Genomic DNA, 22598 nt, shown 5'->3' with positions numbered 1-22598 from the left:
AGTAGTATGGTTAGGGCATAGATTTATATTAGTCAAAAGTTTCAAAATTTTTAGTAAGCATGTTTTATTTAAAACAGTGAAATATCGTATAGCAGCGAAGCAAGAACCTATCACGCATCTGAATACATTTTATTTGGACCCACCCCATCCGACGAGCCAGCCCGGAAAACATGCGAACAAAAAAAAGTAAAAATAAAAAAGAACATCCGAGCATAGGTTGAATTCCCGAAACGTTACATATTTATTATTTTTGGTTTGCCGAATACACATATATTTGTCCTAGGGGGGCAGAGAGAGAGAGAGAGAGAGAGAGAGAGAATGTGCAATTTACTTTCATCTTTTTATATGCCATCTAATCTTTCTTAAACGTGAAAAATTGATTGAAAAATTTCAACACCCTTTGGCGGTGATGATGTGTTTTTTAAATTGAATCTCTCTCTTTCAATAGATTTCAATTAAGGAAGATATGAAATAAATTGATTAATTGATAAATGCATTTAAATACAATTTCTAAGAATTGCTACAATTCAAATTGATTTCTGCTGAACGAAATCATGGATAACAAATTTATTTAAAATTAACCCGTTCATTTATAAATGTCAATTTAGTTTTCCATTATTTCTTGCTTTTCGACAATTTCAACGGCATGCAGGAATAATTTATTCGAAATTTGAAATTCAAGCTCAAATGTGAAGATCATATCGTAAAAGTATAATTTTTTATATTCTACTGATGCTTTCATACGCATGAACTCTATGTCTAATAAAGATTTGTTAAAAATCTTCCGCTTGAAAACATCATAAGACAAGATTCGCCAAAGTGGAATTCGCCTTTTTCATTCGATTAACAGGCCGAAAATAATATACCTGCAGACAGTCATGCCGGCCTGGCTTACTATATCGGTTGATAAATGAAAATAGAAAGGTCAATGTAAAATTTCCCTTCATTCATAGAAGGTAAAGGTAAAAAATTCATTGCTTTCAATATCCGGGAAAACGGCAACTGGTATTTTCGACCACAATAAGTTCCAAATTATAATATTATTCCAATTATACGATTTTGCTTTTCTTCTGTTTCTTTCATTCTTCTTAGTCATTTGTTTTTTTTTTTAATTTGCTACATTTTGCACTAAAGCAAATAATATAAAGTCCAATATAAATATAAAATTCTGTCATGTATATACTGCCTTACATATGGCAATAAAAAAGTACCATGTATGGAGAGTATGCTTTCAATAAATTGCAACGCTTCGACCAATGAGAAATTTCCTCATTCAAGCTGTTAAACTGGCAAAAACAGTGGCAATGCCTTTGCTAATATATTTTCCATGTTTTCGTTTTCTGTTTTCTTTTTACTTTTTTTCTATTGTGAACTTTTTCACATGCATTAATGAATAGTTTATAAAAGGAGCTCAGTCTTCTTTTTTTAGAAAAATATTCCTGGAATCGAATCTAATTTTGTTTGATTATGTTGTCATTGAAAGGAAATCAATTTTTTGGTTAGTATATTACGGAATTATTGAAAAGTAATAGGTAATAGAAATATTGCTTGCAGGTTTTGCTAAAGCCGGTATTAGTTTGACGAGATTTAGCACAACTACATCGAAACAAAACGGTGTTAAGACTGCGATTTTAATGTTAAATATGGGCGGCCCACAAAGCACTGATCAAGTGCCTGATTACCTGTTACGTATTATGACTGATCGCGACATGATACAATTGCCGGTTCAAAGTCGTTTAGGTCCCTGGATTGCTCAGAGGCGAGCTCCGGAAGTTCAAAAAAAATATCAACAAATTGGTGGCGGTTCACCTATACTGAAATGGACTAAATTGCAAGGAGAATTAATGTGCAAAGAATTAGATAGTTCATCGCCAGAAACAGCGCCGCATAAGCATTATGTAGGTTTTCGTTATGTGGATCCATTGACTGAAAACACTTTACAAAAAATTGAAAAGTAAGAACATTTGGATTCGTACAAAAATCGGAAATCGTGTACAAATATTTATATGCATTTTAGAGAGTCTCCAGAAAGGGTTGTGTTATTTTCACAATATCCTCAATATAGTTGTGCTACATCGGGATCCAGTTTCAATTCGATTTACACTCATTACCGTAACAAGTCAGTTATCTATTTGCGATTAGCATTTAAAATTGCAATTTATCCTGATATTTATGTATTATAGTAGTACACTACCAAAAAATATAAAGTGGAGCGTGATTGATCGTTGGGGTACACATCCACTATTAATTAAGACGTTTGCCGATCGTATTCGTCAAGAATTAAATAAGTTCTGTGAAACTAAGCGTAAACATGTCGTAATTCTTTTTACGGCCCATTCCTTACCTTTGAAAGCAGTGAACCGAGGCGATCCGTATCCCTCTGAAATTGGAGCATCTGTACATATGGTAATGCAGGAACTCGGCAATTCTAATCCCTACAGTTTGGCTTGGCAGTCGAAAGTGGGGCCTTTGCCTTGGCTAGCACCGGCGACTGATGACGCTATAAAGGTAGAATTTATTTTCCGATAAAATGTCTGCTTGATTCTACGTTCCTTTGGATAGGGTTACGTGAAACAAGGTCTTAAAAATTTCATATTGGTACCGATTGCATTTGTGAATGAGCACATAGAAACTTTACATGAATTGGATATTGAATATTGTGATGAGTTAGCAAAGGAGGTTTGTGAAATTTGGGTATAAGAGCCTTTGAATTTGCATAACACCTAAATACACTTTCATGATTAAGGTCGGCGTTGAAGAAATACGTCGTGCTGCAGCTCCCAATGATCATCCGCTTTTTATAAACGCATTAAGCAGGATAGTTTTGGATCATCTGCATCACCAATCGGCGGTCAATCCAAAGTTTTTAATGCGATGTCCGATGTGCACTAACCCGCGATGTCGCGACAGTAAACGTTGGTATGAAAAAATCTGTGCATAATAGGCAAGGGACCGCTTTCAAGAAGTGCATATAGAAATTAAGATCCGGTTTTGGGAATAAACATTATTGAAAGTCTTTAAAACGGCTACAAACCTACACCAAGCTTTTTAGCACTTCTTTATTACGGGTAAGAATACCTGCAGCACTATTTGCTTTAAAATACAAAATTTCCATTGACCTGCTAAGACTATTACAAACGGCGAACTTCTACAGCCAGGAGAGATAAAATCTCCTTTGGAAAATACTTTGCTTACATCAAAAAAATCCCACATTGAAGTGATATGCTGGCCTTAGTGGTTACAAAGAAGAAAAAAATAATAGAAGTGAGTGGTAAATATAACAAGTGTTAAAGTATTGTTATTTAATATATTGTTTATTCTGAAGCATTTAATTAAAAAAAAATGAAAAAATTTAACATATATAATAATTTTTTTGCTATCAAGGGAGAAAGGTCTCCCGTTGCTAGTAAAGAAACTATAGTTAATTGAAAATATTCCTTTCTTTCTAAGGTTTCATTATTTGTGTTCTACAGTAACAGGTTCATTTCGATTCATTTAAAATATTTATATCGTCAATTGACGATTAAACTTTAAAGATTTTTTTCAAATTTTTGGTTACACGTCGAAATAAACTTATCTTAATGCTAGAGATGACAACTATCTATCTGATGTTAGAATAAGTCTCAGAGATAGTTAATTTTTCTAATAAATATTAACAATTTACAATTAGTTGTGCAAACATCCATACAAATTTCGATAAAAATTTAATTTTTTTGTAATTCATAAGAAAGGAAATTTTATTACAATTTGCACTCCGCAATGTTACCCAATTAATTTACCCAAGTTATTGAGATATATATAATAGCTTCCCGCTGTTTCATTAAAGTTTTAATTGAATTTCAATGAAACACGGATCGAAATAGATCGGACGGATTTGCATCGTATATTATGGGAAATATTTGTTTTATATGATTTTTATGACAACAACACAATGCAAGTCACATTTTTAACTACATATAAACGTTTACATATATGTTTAGTGCATGATGCAGCATTCGAACGCATTCAGTGTGTTGAATGCTTTATTTTTTTTATGCTGTCGATTTTGTTCCGCTACCTTTGCAATCTTCGCAGGTTATTGATAAGAATGCTCCGGCTCATTACAGGATGTTAATACCATATGGGTTTTATATCGTAATTTCGCTTTTGTTTACAAAAGAAAATAATAAGCAAAAGAACAAGTTATTTATTTATGAAATTAATTTTTTGCCTTGTTAACAGCTAAAAACACTGCCGAACTGAACAGCGTAGTGCAAAAAACATATATATGTAAATGAATAAAAATAATTATCCATGATATAGCATATGCGAAGGTATGTACGAAAAAAAAGCCGGCTGAAAAATGTAAAATAAGAGCAAGTGTAACGGTTAAATAATCACATGAACATGTATAATATTTTAAAATATTTTATGTTTACTAAATGTGCATGGCTTGTGTTATTATTGTTAAGAAAAAGGAAATCTGAGAACTACTTTATTGTATAATTTGTATTTACAACCAACTTATACATATGTGCGCGTGTTTATGTAAAATGAAATTAACTTTTCTGATTCGTTGGCACGTATTTGTCAGGTGAGCCAGGTGACAAATTAAACCTGGTTTCAATTAAACTTATACCTTAAATACGCATTCATTGATCGCATTCAAAAGTTCGGGTATTCTTTTTTTATACATCGAAAGTATATCTTTTCGCAATAAATTTTCGCTGACCGGACTCTCCAGACTCTACGAGGGTCTTTTTAGCTCTGGCGAGCAGTTTTTAGAAAAACACATTGAAACCTATAACGGTCAATTAGAATCTTATCGCTCCTATTTTACAAATACGCTTGCATTTACGATAAAAACACTAACTACTGCCTGAGGAAATTAACAACTGCCAATGTAATGAGTTCAATAAAAGGCGATAAACAAACGAGTGTAAATGATAAAAATTTTAATCAAGATCAAATTGATAGTATAAATGGCAGTCAAGAGAACACAACGCAACCGGCATGTCTGCTAGAGAACGCAACGCAACCTAAATTATTTACGTCATCTTGTCGAGGCCGCCAACCGAAGTGCACATTAAAGTTTGACAATTGTAATAAAAGGTAACAAAAGACAAGAAATAGGAAGTTACTATATCAAAAAAGGAGCAAGTAGCAAATTGAGGAAATTTACGTAATCCTTTCCTTCTTGTTTTTTTTTTTTTTTTTGCTCATTAAACGATCATAAAAAAGTTTTTTTTTTTTATTTCATTAGTAAAGTGCACAAAATCGAATAGGCACTCTTGGAAAAGTTAACTGCAAAGTTCTCATTGATTTTTTTAATAAATACACCCGTTGTTGCCCTAGAAAAACTAAACGTACCCAAAACAATTAAATATACGTAGACAAACTATTTGACATTTTCAATGAGTTATGTGTAGTATACTCTATAAAAATGGTCGAAGGTTAGCGGCGTACTAATGTCGTCGTTTCGTTTGTAACACTTGGAAGAAGAACATCAATGACATGTAAAAATGGAATAATTTTCATTTTATTAATCCATAATCCACAAACAACTTGGAAATAAATTTAATCTTCATTATAATGGTCTAGTGTATAATTTCGAGCACAAATTCCGAAAAATATCGTTTGCTGTTATTTGAAAGCTGAAATTTATGCTGTCTTTTTGCGATTCCGTAAATATAGGATGATGTTCAGGTTAAACTTAGTAAATGCAAAAATATATATATGCCATGTGTGAGGAAAATGTCGTAAATTACAAAGAAACCTAAGTACAGTAGTTTCCAGAATTTTGTTTGGTGGATTCATTATCACAGGTGATGTTTGTCTTGGCCGACTTATACTGCAGTAAAGGGCGTCTGTCATTCGATCCAGTCCTTTAGTAGAATTACTCGGCTTTCTCAAAATTCTTATTCACTCGCCGTACAGCTCTGCCCGCCTTTAGAACAATTCACCTCTTTATCTTTAGTTCTTCAGTTGACCTGTTATTTTCGTTGCATTGTTTATCTTCGTTTCAGATGCTCCCACTTCCAAGTCCAACGTACACAAACACCACTTTTACTCCCATCCATCTCTACTCATGACATTTTCTGGACAAAATACATTTTTACTGACTCGATGCGATCAAGGCAGAGATTTAACCACGTTCGGCTTTCATTTAACCGCTTCCACACATTTACGAAAACGCGAGATGATAAGCTTTCGTCTTGACTGCAGATTTTTGTCCATTTGCTAGGAAGTTATGCTTTCATTATAGCTAATAACTTGTTATTTATATTAGCTGTCGATCTGAAATTTATGAGGAGAGTTGAGGTTAACCCAACCATTTTTGCAAGAAATCTGAACGTAATAAAAGGCTGGAAATTTTTCAAGTATTTTAATAAGCGCTCGAAGTACACGTACACGCAAATTTCAATCAGTCATTGATATGCTTTAATAGCAATTAAACGCATATTGCAGCGAATTAGGGAGCAATGAATTTACATCTTCTGCCGTTCGGAAGCTGAGAGTTTAAGTGCGAGCCGAAGGGCGGGCGGTTCTCTCATATTTATTTACACACACATCTGCTTTATCTGCGAATTGTCTGCTCTAATGAGATGCTCAGAGTCGTCGCTGGCGCATTGAAAGTTTTTATTAAAAGAAGAGATTCGCTAACTGATACTTGTCTATCAATGCACGCAACAATAAAACGTCTGCTATATTATTCCGAGTAATCTTTTTTTTTTATTTTTTTAAATATTTTTTTTTTTGTTTTTACATTCATATGTTGAAAATATTTATGGTATTTTTTTTTGGCAGGTCATCGGAATCGTCTGAAGTTAGCTCTTTGCTTAATAACGGTATCAAGATGCGCACTAAGCTAAACCTAAATCTAAGGCTTAATAAAATGCTAAAAGAGCGTAGTCTCGTTGTGGACATGCTGGCAATATTTTTTGGCATTGGAACTTGGGTCGGTATAAATGGAACGTTCATACAATTGCCCCTGCTAGTAGAAATAGCGCCAGAAGGATGGAGTTTACCTTCGTACTTAAGCGTTATGGTACAAATTGGCAATTTGGGTCCTTTAATTTATACGCTTTTCGCGCAAAAAAATAGCGCGACGAAGGATACCATCTTAATATATGGATTGTTAACCCTGGGCACAATATCGGCATTGCTCACTGCTTTCTTTTATAGTGAAACGGCAATTGTTTTTGGCCAGGAACACAGTGTAGCTCTGTTTGTTTTGACATTCTTAACCGCTATTAATGCGTGCAGTAGCTCCGTCTTATTCATGCCTTACATGGGACGATTCAAGGAGATATACTTGGTCACATATTTTGTCGGTGAAGGTCTGAGTGGTTTATTACCCAGTGTTGTGGCTTTAATACAAGGTATCGGTACGACCGAATGTATTTTAACCAACACCACTTCCGAGGGAGAAAAAATTTATGAGAAGAATACACCTCCACCCCTTTTCGATACCAAAGTGTTCTTCATTTTTATATTTGCCATGATGGTACTCAGTTGTGGGGGCTTCTTTCTGTTAGATCGTCTTAAATTGGCTAAAGAACAGTACGCCAACGTGGGGGTAATACAAGACAACAATTATGTTTGTGACACGGACACGAAACCCACTCCTAGCCGTAATAATGATTCGGAGACCGAAGGTCAATCTAAATTAACTTCCAACCAATATGTCTTTATGCTGCTCCTAATTGCGGCGATATGTTTTTTTGCTAACGGTGTCTTTAATAGCATACAATCTTACTCATGTCTGCCGTATGGAAGCGCAGCGTATCATTTATCAGCAACTCTTAGTGAGTATGAGTAATTAATTATCAAAAATGGGAAAATATAAAAAATGTACAAATAAATATTTTTTATGATGTTCGCGGGATATTTTTGTAACGTGGTCGTGGGACACTGTGCTCTCTCTCTATCCATTCTAAACAAAAGGGTATGTTTTTATAAAGATTGCAAAGGGAAAAAACAGATAACATCTTTTAGCCGTTTAGTGTTATAGCGAATCCGATCGCATGCTTTTTGGCCATATTTTTGGGACGTACTTCGTTGCGCTCAATCTGTACATTGACTGGCTTAGCTAGCCTTTTGACAATCTATGTGCTTGTTACAGCCGCGATGTCTCCAAAGCCTCCACTGGTTAATAGTGAAATGGGAAAAATACTGGTGGTAGGTATTCTAAATGTCTAAGTGTCTTCTAGCTCTATTTTCGTCAGTGTGAAAACTTTTGAAAAACTTAAAAAACTGTTAATGTCTCCTTGATTTTCATAGATATTTATATGGACGCTACTGATCGGTTTAGTGAGCTACATTAAACTGAGCATATCAACTGTAATGCATTCTCAAGGCGGTAAATCATTAGTTTGGACTGGCTGTGTCGTACAAGTGGGATCGTTAGTCGGTTCCCTACTCATATTTGTTCTCATAAATTTCACGGGGAGTTTTAAAGCCGCTTATAATGACAATGACCCTTGTTAAGGTGAAATCAGCAGCGCGCATGTACTTAAGTTAACTACGATTTTTGATCTTAGTTACTTAGTTAGTTAAGTTTTACATATATAAAACGCAAAAATATACACTCGGTTTGTCTTAGGGACGCAATTTAAATATTTATAAAAAAGAAAAAAAAACTTTCCATTGTTCCTAAAGAATACTAAGCAATAAAGCAAAATTTATGATGTCATAGATATATACATAATTATATTTGTGTGTTGTGCATATGAGAACAAATCATCAACCAATACATTATATAAGATTTTATTATAAGATTTCATTATTATACTTTTCCCAAATTTTTAGTCACTTGTCCTATTTATTTCCGTTGATTTACTGCCCAGTTTTTTCTTTTTAGCGATCAATAGGTTATAGTCACTGTCGTCGTTGTCGCCCTCGTAGCCATTCTCCAAAGATCTCTGTCGTTTAAGTATATTATCCTTGGATAAGCATTTTGGTATACTAAGCAAACTGCTACAGCATGAAGCATAATTCGAGCATACTCCATCGGGCTTGTCGTGGTGACTGTCATTTAATAATATACTGAAATCAATTTCGGTGGAGCAACTTTTACATGTTTTCAATAAACTCTGACTTTGGTTAAATAATTCGATTTTGCTGCGCACATTATTGCTCGTCGTTTTGCTTAACCGGGCTTCCCGAACGTTATTTCTTGGAATGGTGGCTGTGGTGGTAGCGGCGCCGGCGACGTTGTTGACGGACCCATCTAAGCATCCTAATTTTCCAAAGAAATTATCAATTTTCTCAAATGATTCTTTCGCTTTACCAAATAGCACTAGACTTTCCTTCAGCACGCGACTTTCGGTGAGCTGTTCAAAACTTTGCAATATTTGCTGTATATCGACTCGACTCTCAAGCACCACCGGCAATTTAGTTTTCGAACTTGTTTCTTGTTGCTTAGCAGTTTCAAATTCTTGTATCAGCTTTTTTATTTTCGTCATATTCTCTTCGGTATTGATGACGCTCTCTTGCGGCGTTACCAACAGCGACGACGAAACCTCCTCGATTTCCCTAATAATTTCAACGGAATTTTGAATTACCTCATCATGTTTTTGCCGAAGTTGCTTTAAACGTTCTTTAAGATCTTGCAAATAGATTTCAACACGTTGTGTACGCAATGTTTCTTCGGGTACTTGAAGTTTCATTATATATATGTATATATATATATATGCGAAGTGTATAAGGCAAGTAAAGAAAAAATCAAATGAAACTCTTGCCAATGTATGACGACTTCATGTGTCCATTACTTACAATAGGGCATTTTAATATTGTCCATTGAATGCAGAAATTTTTTTAAACAAGAATTTTGAACTCTTTGTTTTGTTTTTTTTTTTTACTTTTTTAATTTTCTTCGCACACTTTTTATGAGAAAACTGTTTTTAATCTAACATTTTGAATGAAGTTTTCAAAATTAATCGAAAATATTAAACAATGACAACAAAAATCATACAACGTTGCGTTGTGTATGTGTGTGTGTGCGTAAAAGAAAGTCATAATTAAGATCGCATCGCAAATACCGGTCGATTCCATATATTTCGAATCGTTTAAATTTCGCAAAAAGCGATTTTTTCAGCGAAAAAAAAAAACGCGTTTTTATTTCATGAACATGTATGGATGGCTTGGACAATGCAATTATGCGAGAAAGGAAGAGTAATCTTACGATAGATAGATTAGGTCATCATGCGGGCGTGCATTATTTTCCTTAGCAGTGTCTAGACCAGTGTCTGTACCTTTTTGTCCATTTTAACGATTTTTATTTATTATCCGGCAAAGTGGATAATAAATAAAGCATTAATGTTACATTGAAAATAACGGTTCCAAGAGATCGATACACTTAATGTTTTATTACCACTTTCCAGTTTTCGCTTAGTTCCTATACCTTATACCTGCCTGCCCTATGCAAGGTTGAAATAAAATTATACATCCCTTTGCATGAAAAAGAAATAATGCTTTTGTTAACCTCGACAATATTATCACTAATTTTTACGTAAGGCTGTAATCAAATTTTGTAACTTCTATCGACAAGGTTTCAAAACAAATTTGTACCACTTTGCTTAAAAGGTTTCAGTTTGCAAGTATCACGTACCACTCTAATGTAATCGCATACAGTCAAGTCCTGCGATTACATGCTGATATCCGCAAGATTGAGTAAAAATCAATTTTTTTCAAAGACCTTTCTGCATTCTATTCTATCCGGTTCGCTTTGAAAAATTTTTAGAGAGAACGCGTTCCGTCCGTCAATTTGACGGAGGCGCGTTTTGCTTTTAATCCTCTTTGTCGTCACCGAGTCCATCCGCTCGATATTGACGAAAAGAAAAGGAGAAAAAGTCGGCTTGAAATGAAAAATATTTGGTTTGAAAATTTTTGCGAAATTTAGTAAAAGTTATTTTCCATGGGCTTTAACAAGAATCAGACTCCCGTCACTCGTATCATATAAATTTTTTCAAATTTCCTTTTTTCCCATTTCACATTAAGCTTTGGGGATAAAAGCCGCCGCCGGATTGCACAAAAATAAGTACACTTTGAATCTAGTTTCCTTCCATTGAAGAAGTGTTAGGACCAAAAGAAAAAAAAAAAAAATGTTGAACCTATGTGAGTACAAATGCCTATAGCTTGATGATAATAATGAAAAGTCTCGATTTCACTAACTCCCAAAAATTTCCGAACAATTCCATGCATCATTGCTGAGTGAAGTATTTGTAAGGAAGAAATTTTTACAATAATTTTGGGGTTTATTCATAAAATCTCACTCAGAAGATAGGAAATCTCTTAAAATGAATTATTCGTGAATATCAACAACAAACATCAAGGAAATTAGCTAAAAACGATACGTATAGTAAAATGTCGACGTTGTCGAAGGCTTCACTGTATTCTATTTGTATTTTTGTTATTGTTGAGTGTATTACTAGTATTTCGGAAAAGTCATATAAAAAAGAAAAAAAAAAAAAAAGAAATAAGGAATACTGTGTATATGTAAAATATTGGAAAAGTGATAGATTTTTAATAAAAGATTTTATTCTCGACTGGATAATAATTTAGTGCTGCTGTTGAAAGATCGACGTATCTATCAATGCATCATAAAATCAATGCGAAAAATTACAATAAAATAAACAGTGATCAAAGAAGAAGCCAGCGGTTGTAGTTTTCTATATGCATGAATACGTAGGGATAAATTTGTGTACTTTTTCTCATTCGCCTTTGCCTCCTTTAACACTGCAATATTTTTTCCATTAGCCAAGCAAAAGGCGAAAATTGCTTGCGTTTTTTCTCTTTCTTAATATCACACATCATTATAATTTTTCTACTGTGCGATTATATTGAAACCCTGATCTGTAAGTGTATGATTCCTGTCAAAAAACAAAAAAACAAAAAATAAAAATGAAATTTATATATATATAACAAATATATACAATTGAATGTGATTAAATACGATTATCATTTGCTTTTTCATCAAAAAAAAAAAGCAAAAGGAAAAAGAATAAGAGACTAATCAAGAAATTTTATCAAGAATTTCAAATATCAACAAAAGGTTGCATATTCTCGTGAAAATAAGACGTTAGTGAAAGGTTTCGTATGTGAATAATGTACACATTTAATAAAAATAGATTAATAATATAAGTTTTTTTTTTTATCATACATATACATGCATAAATATACACACTGCTTGAATAGTCGAAACATATGTTATACAGTGAGGGTTGTTATAATTAAGCCACACACCATATATTCCATATATTCCATTGGTTAGTTAGTCGCACATGGAGTCGCAAATCTATATATATATATATATATATAGCGAAGAATAATATAATGACATGTTTAATGTGAAAATCATTGCATTATGCGTCTCAAAATTCCCCAAACCATTTCACAATTCAAGGACAAGATTTGGTCAACTACGTAAACAAAGCATCATCATCATCATTTTCCGGTTACCGTGAAAGTGTCAACAATTATTTCTGATAATTGTTTCCATGGACTTTTCCAAACCATATTAAACAATATCGATTTCTTCGAGTCTCGTCCTTTTCCCAATAAAAGAAATCCGTCATTAGGAAACTAAAAGATAATATTTAAAACTTTCAGAAAAATTTTCGCAATCGGAGTCCAAATCATTGAGAGAGAATTAAAATGTGGCACGAAGCTTCAGTAGAACTTTGGAAAGATCGATCGCTAAATGTTGAGGTTAAGTTCGACCAATTTGCTAAAGTTAGGTTAGCTCTTGCAATCGCACATAATTAATTTTAAAGCAAAATAATTAAGGGGTAGGCAAAGAGATAAAGAGAGAAAACATCGTTCATCACATAAGGATTAAAAGAATTTATTTCAGTGAAATGAAATCAAGCCTAAGCCTAACTTAACGCCAATTGAAATCCAAAATTTATTTCCAGATTAACTGGTAATTAGAAGAAAAATAATGAAATATAAAAAATGAACATAAAATAGCAGAAGTGAACAATTCGTTCAGAAATTGCAAAGCCGCCATACTTTACAGAGCATTGGTATGATAAATATCGGTTCAAGCGCGAGAAAAATGTCTTTTTTAATGGACAGTAGCTCAACCAGTACCAATTTATATCATCAGTTATCGCAACGTGAAAATAACATAAAATCTCAAAATCAGCCCCGCACTTTCACCTCCCATTTGTATCGGGAACGTTTGCGTGTCGCGAAAAATCTCTATAAAACGGATTTAATTGGCCATTATGGCTGCGTGAACGCTATCGAGTTTTCGCATGGTGGCCAATTCTTAGCCTCAGGTAGTAAATTTTTTATTGTTGTTGCTAAAACGGTAAAATATAATTTCCTGCGTCTCGTTTTTAGGCGGCGATGATAAACGCGTTCTGATCTGGAATATTGAAAGGTCGTTGGCCGGTATAGGGAGGCCACGTGCCTTAGATACCGAACACGCCAGTAACATTTTCTGTTTGGGTTTCGATAGTCAAAATCATAAACTAATTTCTGGCGGCAATGACGATCTGGTTATTTCACATGATTTTGAAACGTGCGTATATAACAAGAACAGAGAAGAAAAGAAACTCTCAATTTGGTTTTCGCTTTCAGTGGGAAATTGGATAATGTATTTAAACAAGATAATCCCGTGTACGGGCTTTCGATTGATCCACAAAATGACAGCATATTTGCCACGGCCTCGGAAAATGGAAAAGTTCTACTGTTCGATCAACGTGCCGATCCTACAGATCCCTTCGTAGTAGCTGACCTTCGTTCATCTTTCCATGCTGTAGAATTTCATCCTGCGGGCGGCAATCTCTTGATAACAGCTAACTCGAAACATGGCGCCGCTTTATATGACATACGCAAACCTAACCAGTAAGCTTTTTTTCTCTTTCTTTGGAATTTTTTTTTTGTTTTTTTGGTTTTTTTAACTATATAAATAATTATTAGGGCTGTCATGCGGTATCGTCACTTTAAAGACCCGCCCACTTGCATGAGCGTGCGTTTTAATCGTACTGGCAATTTAATACTGGCTCTACGACGCCGCTTGCCTCCAATACTGTATAGGTTGCATTCATCGGATCCGACTTGTACCTTCTATCACAAAAATTATTACAACTCATGCACAATGAAAAGTTGCACTTTCGCTGGCGAAGATGACGAACTGGTTTTATCGGGCTCTGATGATTTTAATTTATATGTATGGAGATTATCGGATATAGACTGTGAGTTTTACTAAATCTCATTCGAGTCGACACGCTTACCAATATCTCTTTGTATTAATTTTTAGTGGAGAAGACCGATCAATGGGTAGAGACCGCTCAAATGGTTTTGTTCGGTCATCGTTCTATTGTCAATCAAGTGCGCTACAATCGTCAAAAATGCTTGCTGGCTTCGTCAGGAGTAGAGAAAATTGTTAAAGTATGAAATGTAACGCGTCTATGCATAAATTCGCGTGGATCGTGTGAATTCCATTTACTGAATGAGCACATGTCTCGAATATTTTGCTTGATTTCCGCAAGCGTCTAACATCATCAAACCCATCAAAAGGCGTCTAGGAGAGCAAAATCTATTTCTAAATCTTTTCCTTTTTTTTGGCATTTTCTCGAAATATACGCTTTTCGTGAGATTGCCACGAATTTTTCTCTAATGTTAGAGATAAGAAGACGAAGTGTGCACCTAAGAAACCATTTCTTATATCTTACGTTTTATTAGAGCGCATCCCCTTTAAGTGTCAGTAAGAACTTCCCCCTCCCATTATTTAATGCAATCCTTAGATTTGAGATATGAGCGAATTATGCATAGACGCAGTACGGAGAGCTTGAGCTCTTGAAAAAGATCGCTTTGTCGCAGTACGTCAGTCAAATATCGTTTCCCAACTTTTTTTTGCTCAATTATTTGCTTTTTTCATTTAACATTTGTAACGACGACGTGCATTTGCGAAAAGTGAAGGTGTTGATGCTTTAAGCAAAATCTAAATTTTAATTACACTTTATTTATGTCTTTCAAAAAAAAAAAAAAAAATTTAACAAAAATAGATTTGGAGTCCATTTTCACAACATAATTGGTCGGGTAGTTTATTGGAGGAGGCTACCTGCTCGGATAATCCTCGCGAAATTTTCTCTCCATTCTTTGTAAACGTTATGACTGTCTCTTCGTTGTCACATGACTACAGTAGCCGCAATACAAACGAAGATCCCCGCATGCTGGCGTTCTTTGACTCATTAATTCGTCAAGAGATCGATGGCCTGGAATCCAATATTTCCACAGACTCATCAATTGAAACGGAAACAGGCAGCTCATCTAATTTAAGTTTAGATAGTAGCAGTTCTAGCAGTAGCAGCAGCGATAGTAGTAGTACGAGCACTGACAGCGATGGCGATGACGGTAATAATGATAACAATCAAGTCAAAGCAGTTGTAGCAACCGGAGGAGGAGCAGCAGCGACACCAACTACGCAACGTACTAACTCGAACAGTAAGCGGATTATTAGACGCAGATTGATCACACGTCGCAGGGTGCAGCGTATCAAACGTAGTCATTTTGAAAATATGAAGCACATATTTAAGATACGACAACCAAAGCAGCAGCATAAAAAGCGCATCGGTTACTTAATACCAAAAAGCAGTCGAACATTGAGACTGTTAGCTCTTGAGGGAGGGGCCTTGTCTCATAACCGCTATCATATGGCAAATCAACCGCGTAGATTGCAACGTGGTCACGGTCACGGTTTGCTTCGTCTGAAAAACAATGATAAGCCAACAACATCATCAGCTGCGGCTGCAACCATTAGTGCTTCCTCTTCTTCTCATAAAAAGAAAAACCAAAAGAGAAAAACTAAAGTCCAAAAATATATTGGTAAGTGGCAGCTGCCAAATAATCCGCACGCGTAACGCATAACGTATATTAAAAGTGGGCTTGTTTTAGATTCTACTGTGTCATCAGAAGAAAATTCTGCCACCACAAACACGCTACGAGCGTTATCCAATAATACGCAAGCTGTAGTACCTAGCACAAGTACTGGCATAACCACTAGTTTAAGAGGTAAGACTAAAACAAAACTGTTCCGCTATTAAAGTCACCCCGGCCATCATAGATCCAAAGAATATCACATAAAACGCTAATTGCAGATCCGTAATAGTTAACGCCGTAGGGTGTTGTTGTTCCTCGTTCTTATATATCATCATGTCACGAATATTTGTATCAGTTTGCATATCTCTGATGAATTTGGGCAATAGACCGGTTGCTTGAAATCTTAGAAGTAATTGATTGATTCTCCCCCGCCATGGTGCATTTTTTGGCCATACATAGGATAGTGTATAGGACCTGGGAATTTGCGGTACCATCCATATTTGCTTGTTCACAATATAATGATACGAGTGTAACATTAAATTTGAACGACGTGAAACCGCTGCTGTTCCCCGTTTGAAAGCAATATCGTTAAGTAGATTAGCTTTTATATCCGCTTTTCGCAATTTTCTTTTTAAATTTGAAAAGAGCAAAGTCTCTTCGTCAAATAAATTATCGACCATCGAGGTGTATTTATACATAAGCACTAGGCCGCTATTATCCAATTCCTGTAAAGTCTGAATGTCTTTATAGTATAAGTGGCGAATATAGGCCGTGGCTAAGCTCGATTCAAATACAGCGCCAAATACCACACTTACCAAGCACAAAGAAGCAATTAATATGCATTCATTTGCAAATGGCGGATAACGGACAATATTAACTCTTACCAATGCTACCCAAGTATCGTTGAATATGCGACCGTATTGTTGCCAAATACTTTTCCCTAAATAAATTTTTTTTTTTTTTATCAGCACTTCCTCCTGTTAACGGTATCGTCATTTTCAAGTTTATTATACGTATAGAAGTCCAAATAGTTGAACAAAAAAAACCGCTTATTATGAACGCTAACCACAAATCGGAACGTATCGATAGAAGAGGTAAAATCGAGTCCGGTATACGCTTAGCTTTCGGAGTACATATGCATAATTTATCATCGTATACGGAAACGGAAAATTCCATTTCATCGACCATATAATCCTTAACGAAGAAAGCTGTCAAACACACATCCAGTTCGTTTCGAATGATGGAGCCAATTACACCATTATAGGAACCGTTAGCGTCTTTTTCTCTATAAATTTTAATTGAATAATTAATTAATTAAGCGATATGTACATTATTGCGATAATTCCACCAAACATTCATGCGATCCCTTACTTACCCAAAATAAAATTCATTTGGCTCTTGAAGTTCCATTGTAAAGTTCATACATTCTTGGAGTAAATCAGCGACTCGACCATCAACTCCGTATATGTAACGAACCTTTTTCGTGACAGCGTCTATTTGTGGTCGTGAATAGGTAGACTTGAATATTTGCACTCTTAACGGGTAACGGCGCATATCGCGAAATATAAGATGATCTGTAGTGTGGTCACCAGCATAGCGAACAACCTTCCCATAGCTCTTATCTGGATTCAAAGCAAACGGATCGTATATAAAGACACCGTTGCCTGTGAGTAGGAAATTCTTAAATACTCGATACTAGATCCACATCATTTGCTGAAGCTCGTGTAACTTTGTAAAATTTAAGCTTCTTTCATAAAATATGAAAAAGTAAACTCCATTTGATCGAACTAAACGATGAATTATTTTGGACACGTATCTCATTTCCGTTACGACGATATGATGTTCGCGAATACTTTCAAAATGAATTTTACCTTTCTTGAAGCTTTCGACCGATTCCGCAAATGTATTGATTACGATGGGTATCTGGGCGTTATAAAGAAACCATTGAACATAGGAGTTTTCCTCAATATCCTTATAACAATTAATGTTTATAGTAAGTTTTAAGCTTGAAATTCCATGTAACTCGTTTCTTAAACGCTTTTCTATAAAATTAAACGATGGCTGATTGAAACCTCCCGAATTGATAGAATTGATGATGGAATAGGTATTTTTTTGGGGCACTGCACTCAGCAGGGTTGTGACGAATGCGTTAATTAAAATCGTTTTTCTCATCATCATAGGCAGCAATTCTCTCTTATATTTGAAATTCAATTGAATACTGTTTCGATGGCAATGGCTTATATGGCGTTTTGTGTATTACAAGTAACTGCGCTTTGCTGTCATATCCAAGTGGATGACATATTTATTGTGTTGCCTTCAAAATTATGACATCGTCTGTATAAGTTCGTCGTGGTAGAGGGGGCTGCGATGTTTTCATTATCGCATTTGTTTACAAAAAGCTTTTATGCAAACCTAATCTAACAACTTTTCCATTGACAACCATTGAAATTTCTCATGAATTTATCGATCGCTTTATATATATATATATATATATATATATGTAGAAACATCAGACATATGGTTTATAGTTTTTATAATTAATAATTAACTTATGCGGGCGCGTATGTGTCAAAAAAAAAAAAAATAATGATAGTCGAAACGATAGGATGGATAGCTCTTCAAGATGCCATATCAAAATTTGAGATATTTAGTATATGCGGAACCGCTTAAGCTTAGGGTGGGTAAAGAAGAGAATTACCCTTGCATTATGTCTAATATGTCCGCCACGCCTTATTATATGTAGTAGATTTGAATCAATCGTACGCTCTCTCATATGAACGGTCTTATTACAAATAACCCCTAAAGCCCTAAAATCCCTAAAATGTTCTTATCAAAAATAATCCCAAAGTCTAATTTTTAATATTTTATAACGAAGATTGGTGCACAATACGAATTTCATATATACTTGCACTGTTTTAAGTTTGGACTACACAGGTCCATAACCCCCTTCTATTATATAACAAACAGTTATTATATGTTTTGATATATTACGATGTGATAATAGCTGCAGAGTGGTCTTAGACCATGTGTGTTGACTTGCTTACGGCGGTTACTATTTGCTACATACGTACGACTTTCGTCAGTCATTAACACTTGGGCTATCGAGAGGGACTTTGATTTTCTTTCACCATTCCGATAAAATGAATACTTGACGCAGTTGGAATTACTTGTAAATTAATGAGTCCTGTAGAATGCAGAAAAAATATTCAAATTGTTTAGCAGGATAGCTCCATTCGTCATTGTTGTAGGGATCAATGTGTTGCATGATAGCGTTCATGTGTAAGGAAATGTTATTTTTTTCCCTCCCTTCGACTGGAGGTATTTTCATCTTCTTTTGAAGCATTGAAGTGTTTCGTTAAACGTTTTGTGATATTATTTGGACAGCAATAGGAGCAGGTATCATTTATTTTCACGGGAGTGAGAAGACTTTTGCAAATAATTAACAAAAAAAAAACAAAAAAAACCTATTGTGCTCCTGTCTTTCCTAGATGATATTTTACGCTTACGTCGTCAACAGCAGCTTATATTTGAGTCCGATGAGGACGACGATGATGATGATGAGACGACAGCTTCCACAAGTGAATCACGTAGCGATCGTTTACCACATCCCACAAAGAAGCTGAATGGTTTGCAACGCGGCTCCTCGAATGTTACAACGACAACAGCGGCACATCGATCTTTGAGAACCTATCAGGGTCCAAAACATTCAGCAGCATTAAATATCGATTCAACACATCACTTAAATATCAACACAACAACAACAACAACAACAACAACAGCAACAACAATGCTACCTCAACAAACAAATCCTACAACTCCACATAGTGATCAACACAACATTCAACAGTCACATAACAGTAGTAGTAGTAGTAATAACAACAATAACAACAACAACAGTAACAGTAACAACAACAACAGCAATCGTCGTCATCACGAGACAGCTGAAAGAATAGCGAGTAATTGCGGTAACAGAATTCCGAAGAAAAGACGACGAACCAATGCAAGTGCAAATGCAAATGAATTTCCGGATAATTATTCTTCCAATTCAAGACTCTCGAACAGTAGCTATCCAAGTGATTTTTATAATCACACAACAGAGCAGGCGTCTTCAACGTCTAGCGACACAACAACTAACAATTGTAATAAGCGTGAAAAAGATTCATCTAAACCCACAACCTCATTATCATTATCATTGACAAAGCCCGGTAAACGTCGTCAGCTATCTATAGCGGATTATATCAATAAACGACAGCACTACGAGAACGGACCTAATAGCGACGAAAATGATAATTATGGAGCCGCCTTAGAAGAAAACAATAATGAGCAAAACAATAACGATATATTTGTGAATGATCATAGCTCGCAATTTAACGGGCAACAGACACCACCGCGAACTGGCTTAACTAACAGTCGTGGACTAACTACAACAACAAACGGCACAACCAATAGCTTGCCGAATAATGCATTATTCACACCGGATAGCGGTATTAGTTTGAATAACTCAAACACGCCCATTACAAGCGGACTGTTTCTGAGTAATTATCATAACGATACCATGGCCTCAACTTCTAGGGCGTCAACACGACTATCACCTTGCCTACAAGTGAACGACTTTGACAGTAATGATAAATCGGGAACTAATTACGATGATGAAGGTGTAGTAGTTAATCGTACTAACAATAACGGCAACAGTAATAGCCAAAACACTACCAGAGTTAACGCGTTTCAGCAAAAAGTGTCACGTATAAGACGCAACTATGCCAAACAGTTTGCCGGCGATGATTCTGAGAGCGATTGAAATTAATAAATAAAAAAAAAAAAAAAAAAAAAAACGTATTACCCACACTTAAAAGACTAACAACAAATGATTAAAATATAAAAATATAAAAAAGAAAAAAACAAAAAAAAAAAATTCACATATTTATCGTGAATTTTACTCATTTTCAAAAATCTGAGCAGCTACTCGAACATTGAAATACATGCTCTAACTTGCATATATTAAATAAAATAAAAACAAAAGGAAGAAAACGAAAGGAAGCTGTGTGAGAAACAGAAATTTAATAAAATACAAATATAATGCATTTTTTGAAAAAAAAAAAAAACAAAAAAAAAAAAAAAAAAACTTCTCTCTACTCCTTAGTTAGTTGTGTGATTAACATAAAAACATATTTCATTATACAAGTGAAAAATTGTAGAAGAGAGAAGACTTTTTAAGAAGAGGACTAAATTGCGAAAAAAAAATATATATATATTAAGGAATGCAAAGAACAAGTTAGTGCTTGATTAATAAACAGATGAACGCTACGTAGGAGAAAAATAATGATAAGGAATTTCAGCGAAGACAAGTTTTTACCATAGTTTACCAATTCGCTGAGACATATTTTCTTACAATAATTTGTATTATAATTTAAGAAAAAAAACTAATAATAATTGGGTCGAATGGGGAAAAAAAGAAAAATTAGTATCAAATGGTAAGGACCGAAACCTTGAAGTAATGTTTGCTGAATTCGATGCATTTAGCATTGAAATTGTAGTGAAACAGACATTAACAGACCTTAGCCTGACATTAATCTAAACGAACTAAAGAGAAAAATATATATACATATATATATATATATATATTGTCTGTTTAAGCTAAGCATATCGCCACGATTGTATGCCAACGTTTTGAGCTTATCGATATGTCTCACCATTTAGAGCATCCTGTGTAATTTCCATTCCCATCAAAGTGGATATTTTTAAGGGAGCTAAGACCTTTCACCCACCTAATTACCTACTTTCATATGTTAATTAAGCTCTCGACTACTTACGCTGGATAGTTTAGCGCTAGGTAGACATGCGTCTGTGATTTGAAACTTGCAATTACAATCTACCATATAATGACATTTTCAATCCTATATTTACGGGATCGTAAGAAATGAGGAATTTTAAGAGATGAGGAATAAAAACAGAAAACGCTTTCAAGATTTTGACACAAAGTAAAATTACAGCTAGGCGACAAGGGTTCTTGAAAATTTGTTCCAGTCAAAAAAGTTTCGTCTTAGTCTATATATAAGGTATGTTTGTTTCTTCATATGTAGATCAAAAACTAGATAGAAATTGTTAAGAGGAATTTTTAAAATATGCTAGAAAGTAATTGCAGAAATTTATTAATCTCAAGTCATATTTTAATTTCAGTTATTTGCGTTGTTGTAATATAGATGCTCGCGATGGCTGATTACAATATTATAGTGAACAGTGATATTCGTCTTGAAAACGCCTCAATCCAGGTAAGAGGGAATACACATATATAAAAGAGAAATCGTGGCTAGATTCGCAAGTTCTCGATGACTACGTAAATATTTATTCTGCTGATCAAAATGATTGAGTTGTGTAATTGAATTAATATGGACATGACTCGGTGTAAAATGTCGCATTAATGAAAGGTCTGTAGGTATTAAAAGCAGGATAACGAAATCCTACTCCCTTTAGTAATCAATATTCTTATATAGTTTCAATAATTGAATTTTGACGGAATTGCGTCAACGTAAATTCGCTCCTTGCTCATTATTTATTTTCAATATTTCAATTTTCAAATTTAAAAGTAATCACTTTCATAAATATTGATTTGATATTGATTGATCGACTTTTTTAAATAATATAAATACTCATCAAAACATAACTTTTATTAAATATATATTTTTTTTTTTTTCGGTTGTGAAAAGAAGTAAATATGTAATTATGTGTAGGGTCTTGTTTAGGTAGTAATTGAGTTTATCATTATTTAAATGTCTAGACTTAAGATT

The 22598-nt window shown here is 34.5% G+C and overlaps 4 protein-coding genes across 8 annotated transcripts; 3 read left to right on the top strand and 1 right to left on the bottom strand.

Moving 5' to 3' along the window:
* Positions 1-1340: 1340 nt before the first annotated feature.
* On the top strand, positions 1341-3037 carry LOC119634828 (ferrochelatase, mitochondrial). 2 transcript variants are annotated; one of them, XM_038029228.1, is made up of 6 exons: positions 1341-1498; positions 1555-1954; positions 2018-2119; positions 2187-2508; positions 2563-2679; positions 2747-3037. In XM_038029228.1, exons 1-6 carry the CDS (start codon positions 1468-1470, stop codon positions 2939-2941), a joined length of 1167 nt encoding a protein of 388 aa, XP_037885156.1. In that variant the 5' UTR covers positions 1341-1467; the 3' UTR covers positions 2942-3037. The 2 variants fall into 2 exon arrangements, with proteins under 2 accessions (XP_037885156.1, XP_037885155.1); XM_038029227.1 differs by having other exon boundaries at positions 2184-2508.
* Positions 3038-4169: 1132 nt separating this feature from the next.
* On the top strand, positions 4170-8691 carry LOC119634562 (solute carrier family 52, riboflavin transporter, member 3-A). 3 transcript variants are annotated; one of them, XM_038028796.1, is made up of 4 exons: positions 4170-4313; positions 6787-7784; positions 7982-8160; positions 8263-8691. In XM_038028796.1, exons 1-4 carry the CDS (start codon positions 4306-4308, stop codon positions 8467-8469), a joined length of 1392 nt encoding a protein of 463 aa, XP_037884724.1. In that variant the 5' UTR covers positions 4170-4305; the 3' UTR covers positions 8470-8691. The 3 variants fall into 3 exon arrangements, with proteins under 3 accessions (XP_037884724.1, XP_037884721.1, XP_037884722.1); XM_038028793.1 differs by lacking the exon at positions 4170-4313 and adding an exon at positions 4337-5091; XM_038028794.1 differs by lacking the exon at positions 4170-4313 and adding an exon at positions 6080-6697.
* LOC119634561 (probable serine/threonine-protein kinase DDB_G0282963) lies at positions 5034-20649 on the top strand. 2 transcript variants are annotated; one of them, XM_038028792.1, is made up of 9 exons: positions 5034-5091; positions 12897-13265; positions 13330-13510; positions 13570-13836; positions 13912-14186; positions 14252-14382; positions 15000-15819; positions 15889-16005; positions 19302-20649. In XM_038028792.1, the coding sequence occupies exons 2-9, from the start codon at positions 13010-13012 to the stop codon at positions 20609-20611; spliced, it is 3357 nt and encodes a 1118-aa protein (XP_037884720.1). In that variant the 5' UTR covers positions 5034-5091; positions 12897-13009; the 3' UTR covers positions 20612-20649. The 2 variants fall into 2 exon arrangements, with proteins under 2 accessions (XP_037884720.1, XP_037884719.1); XM_038028791.1 differs by lacking the exon at positions 5034-5091 and adding an exon at positions 11431-11837.
* Positions 8766-9508, bottom strand: LOC119634563. Its single transcript, XM_038028797.1, has 2 exons — positions 9272-9508; positions 8766-9220 (listed from the first exon to the last, which is right to left on the bottom strand). Exons 1-2 carry the CDS (start codon positions 9444-9446, stop codon positions 8787-8789), a joined length of 609 nt encoding a protein of 202 aa, XP_037884725.1. The 5' UTR covers positions 9447-9508; the 3' UTR covers positions 8766-8786.
* Positions 20650-22598: the final 1949 nt, after the last annotated feature.

This window comes from Glossina fuscipes, unplaced genomic scaffold, assembly GCF_014805625.2.
Source record: "Glossina fuscipes isolate IAEA_lab_2018 unplaced genomic scaffold, Yale_Gfus_2 3, whole genome shotgun sequence".
Taxonomy (NCBI): Eukaryota; Metazoa; Arthropoda; class Insecta; order Diptera; family Glossinidae; genus Glossina; species Glossina fuscipes.
Note: the sequence above shows the minus strand (reverse complement) of the source record. Positions and strands in the feature narration are given on the sequence as shown.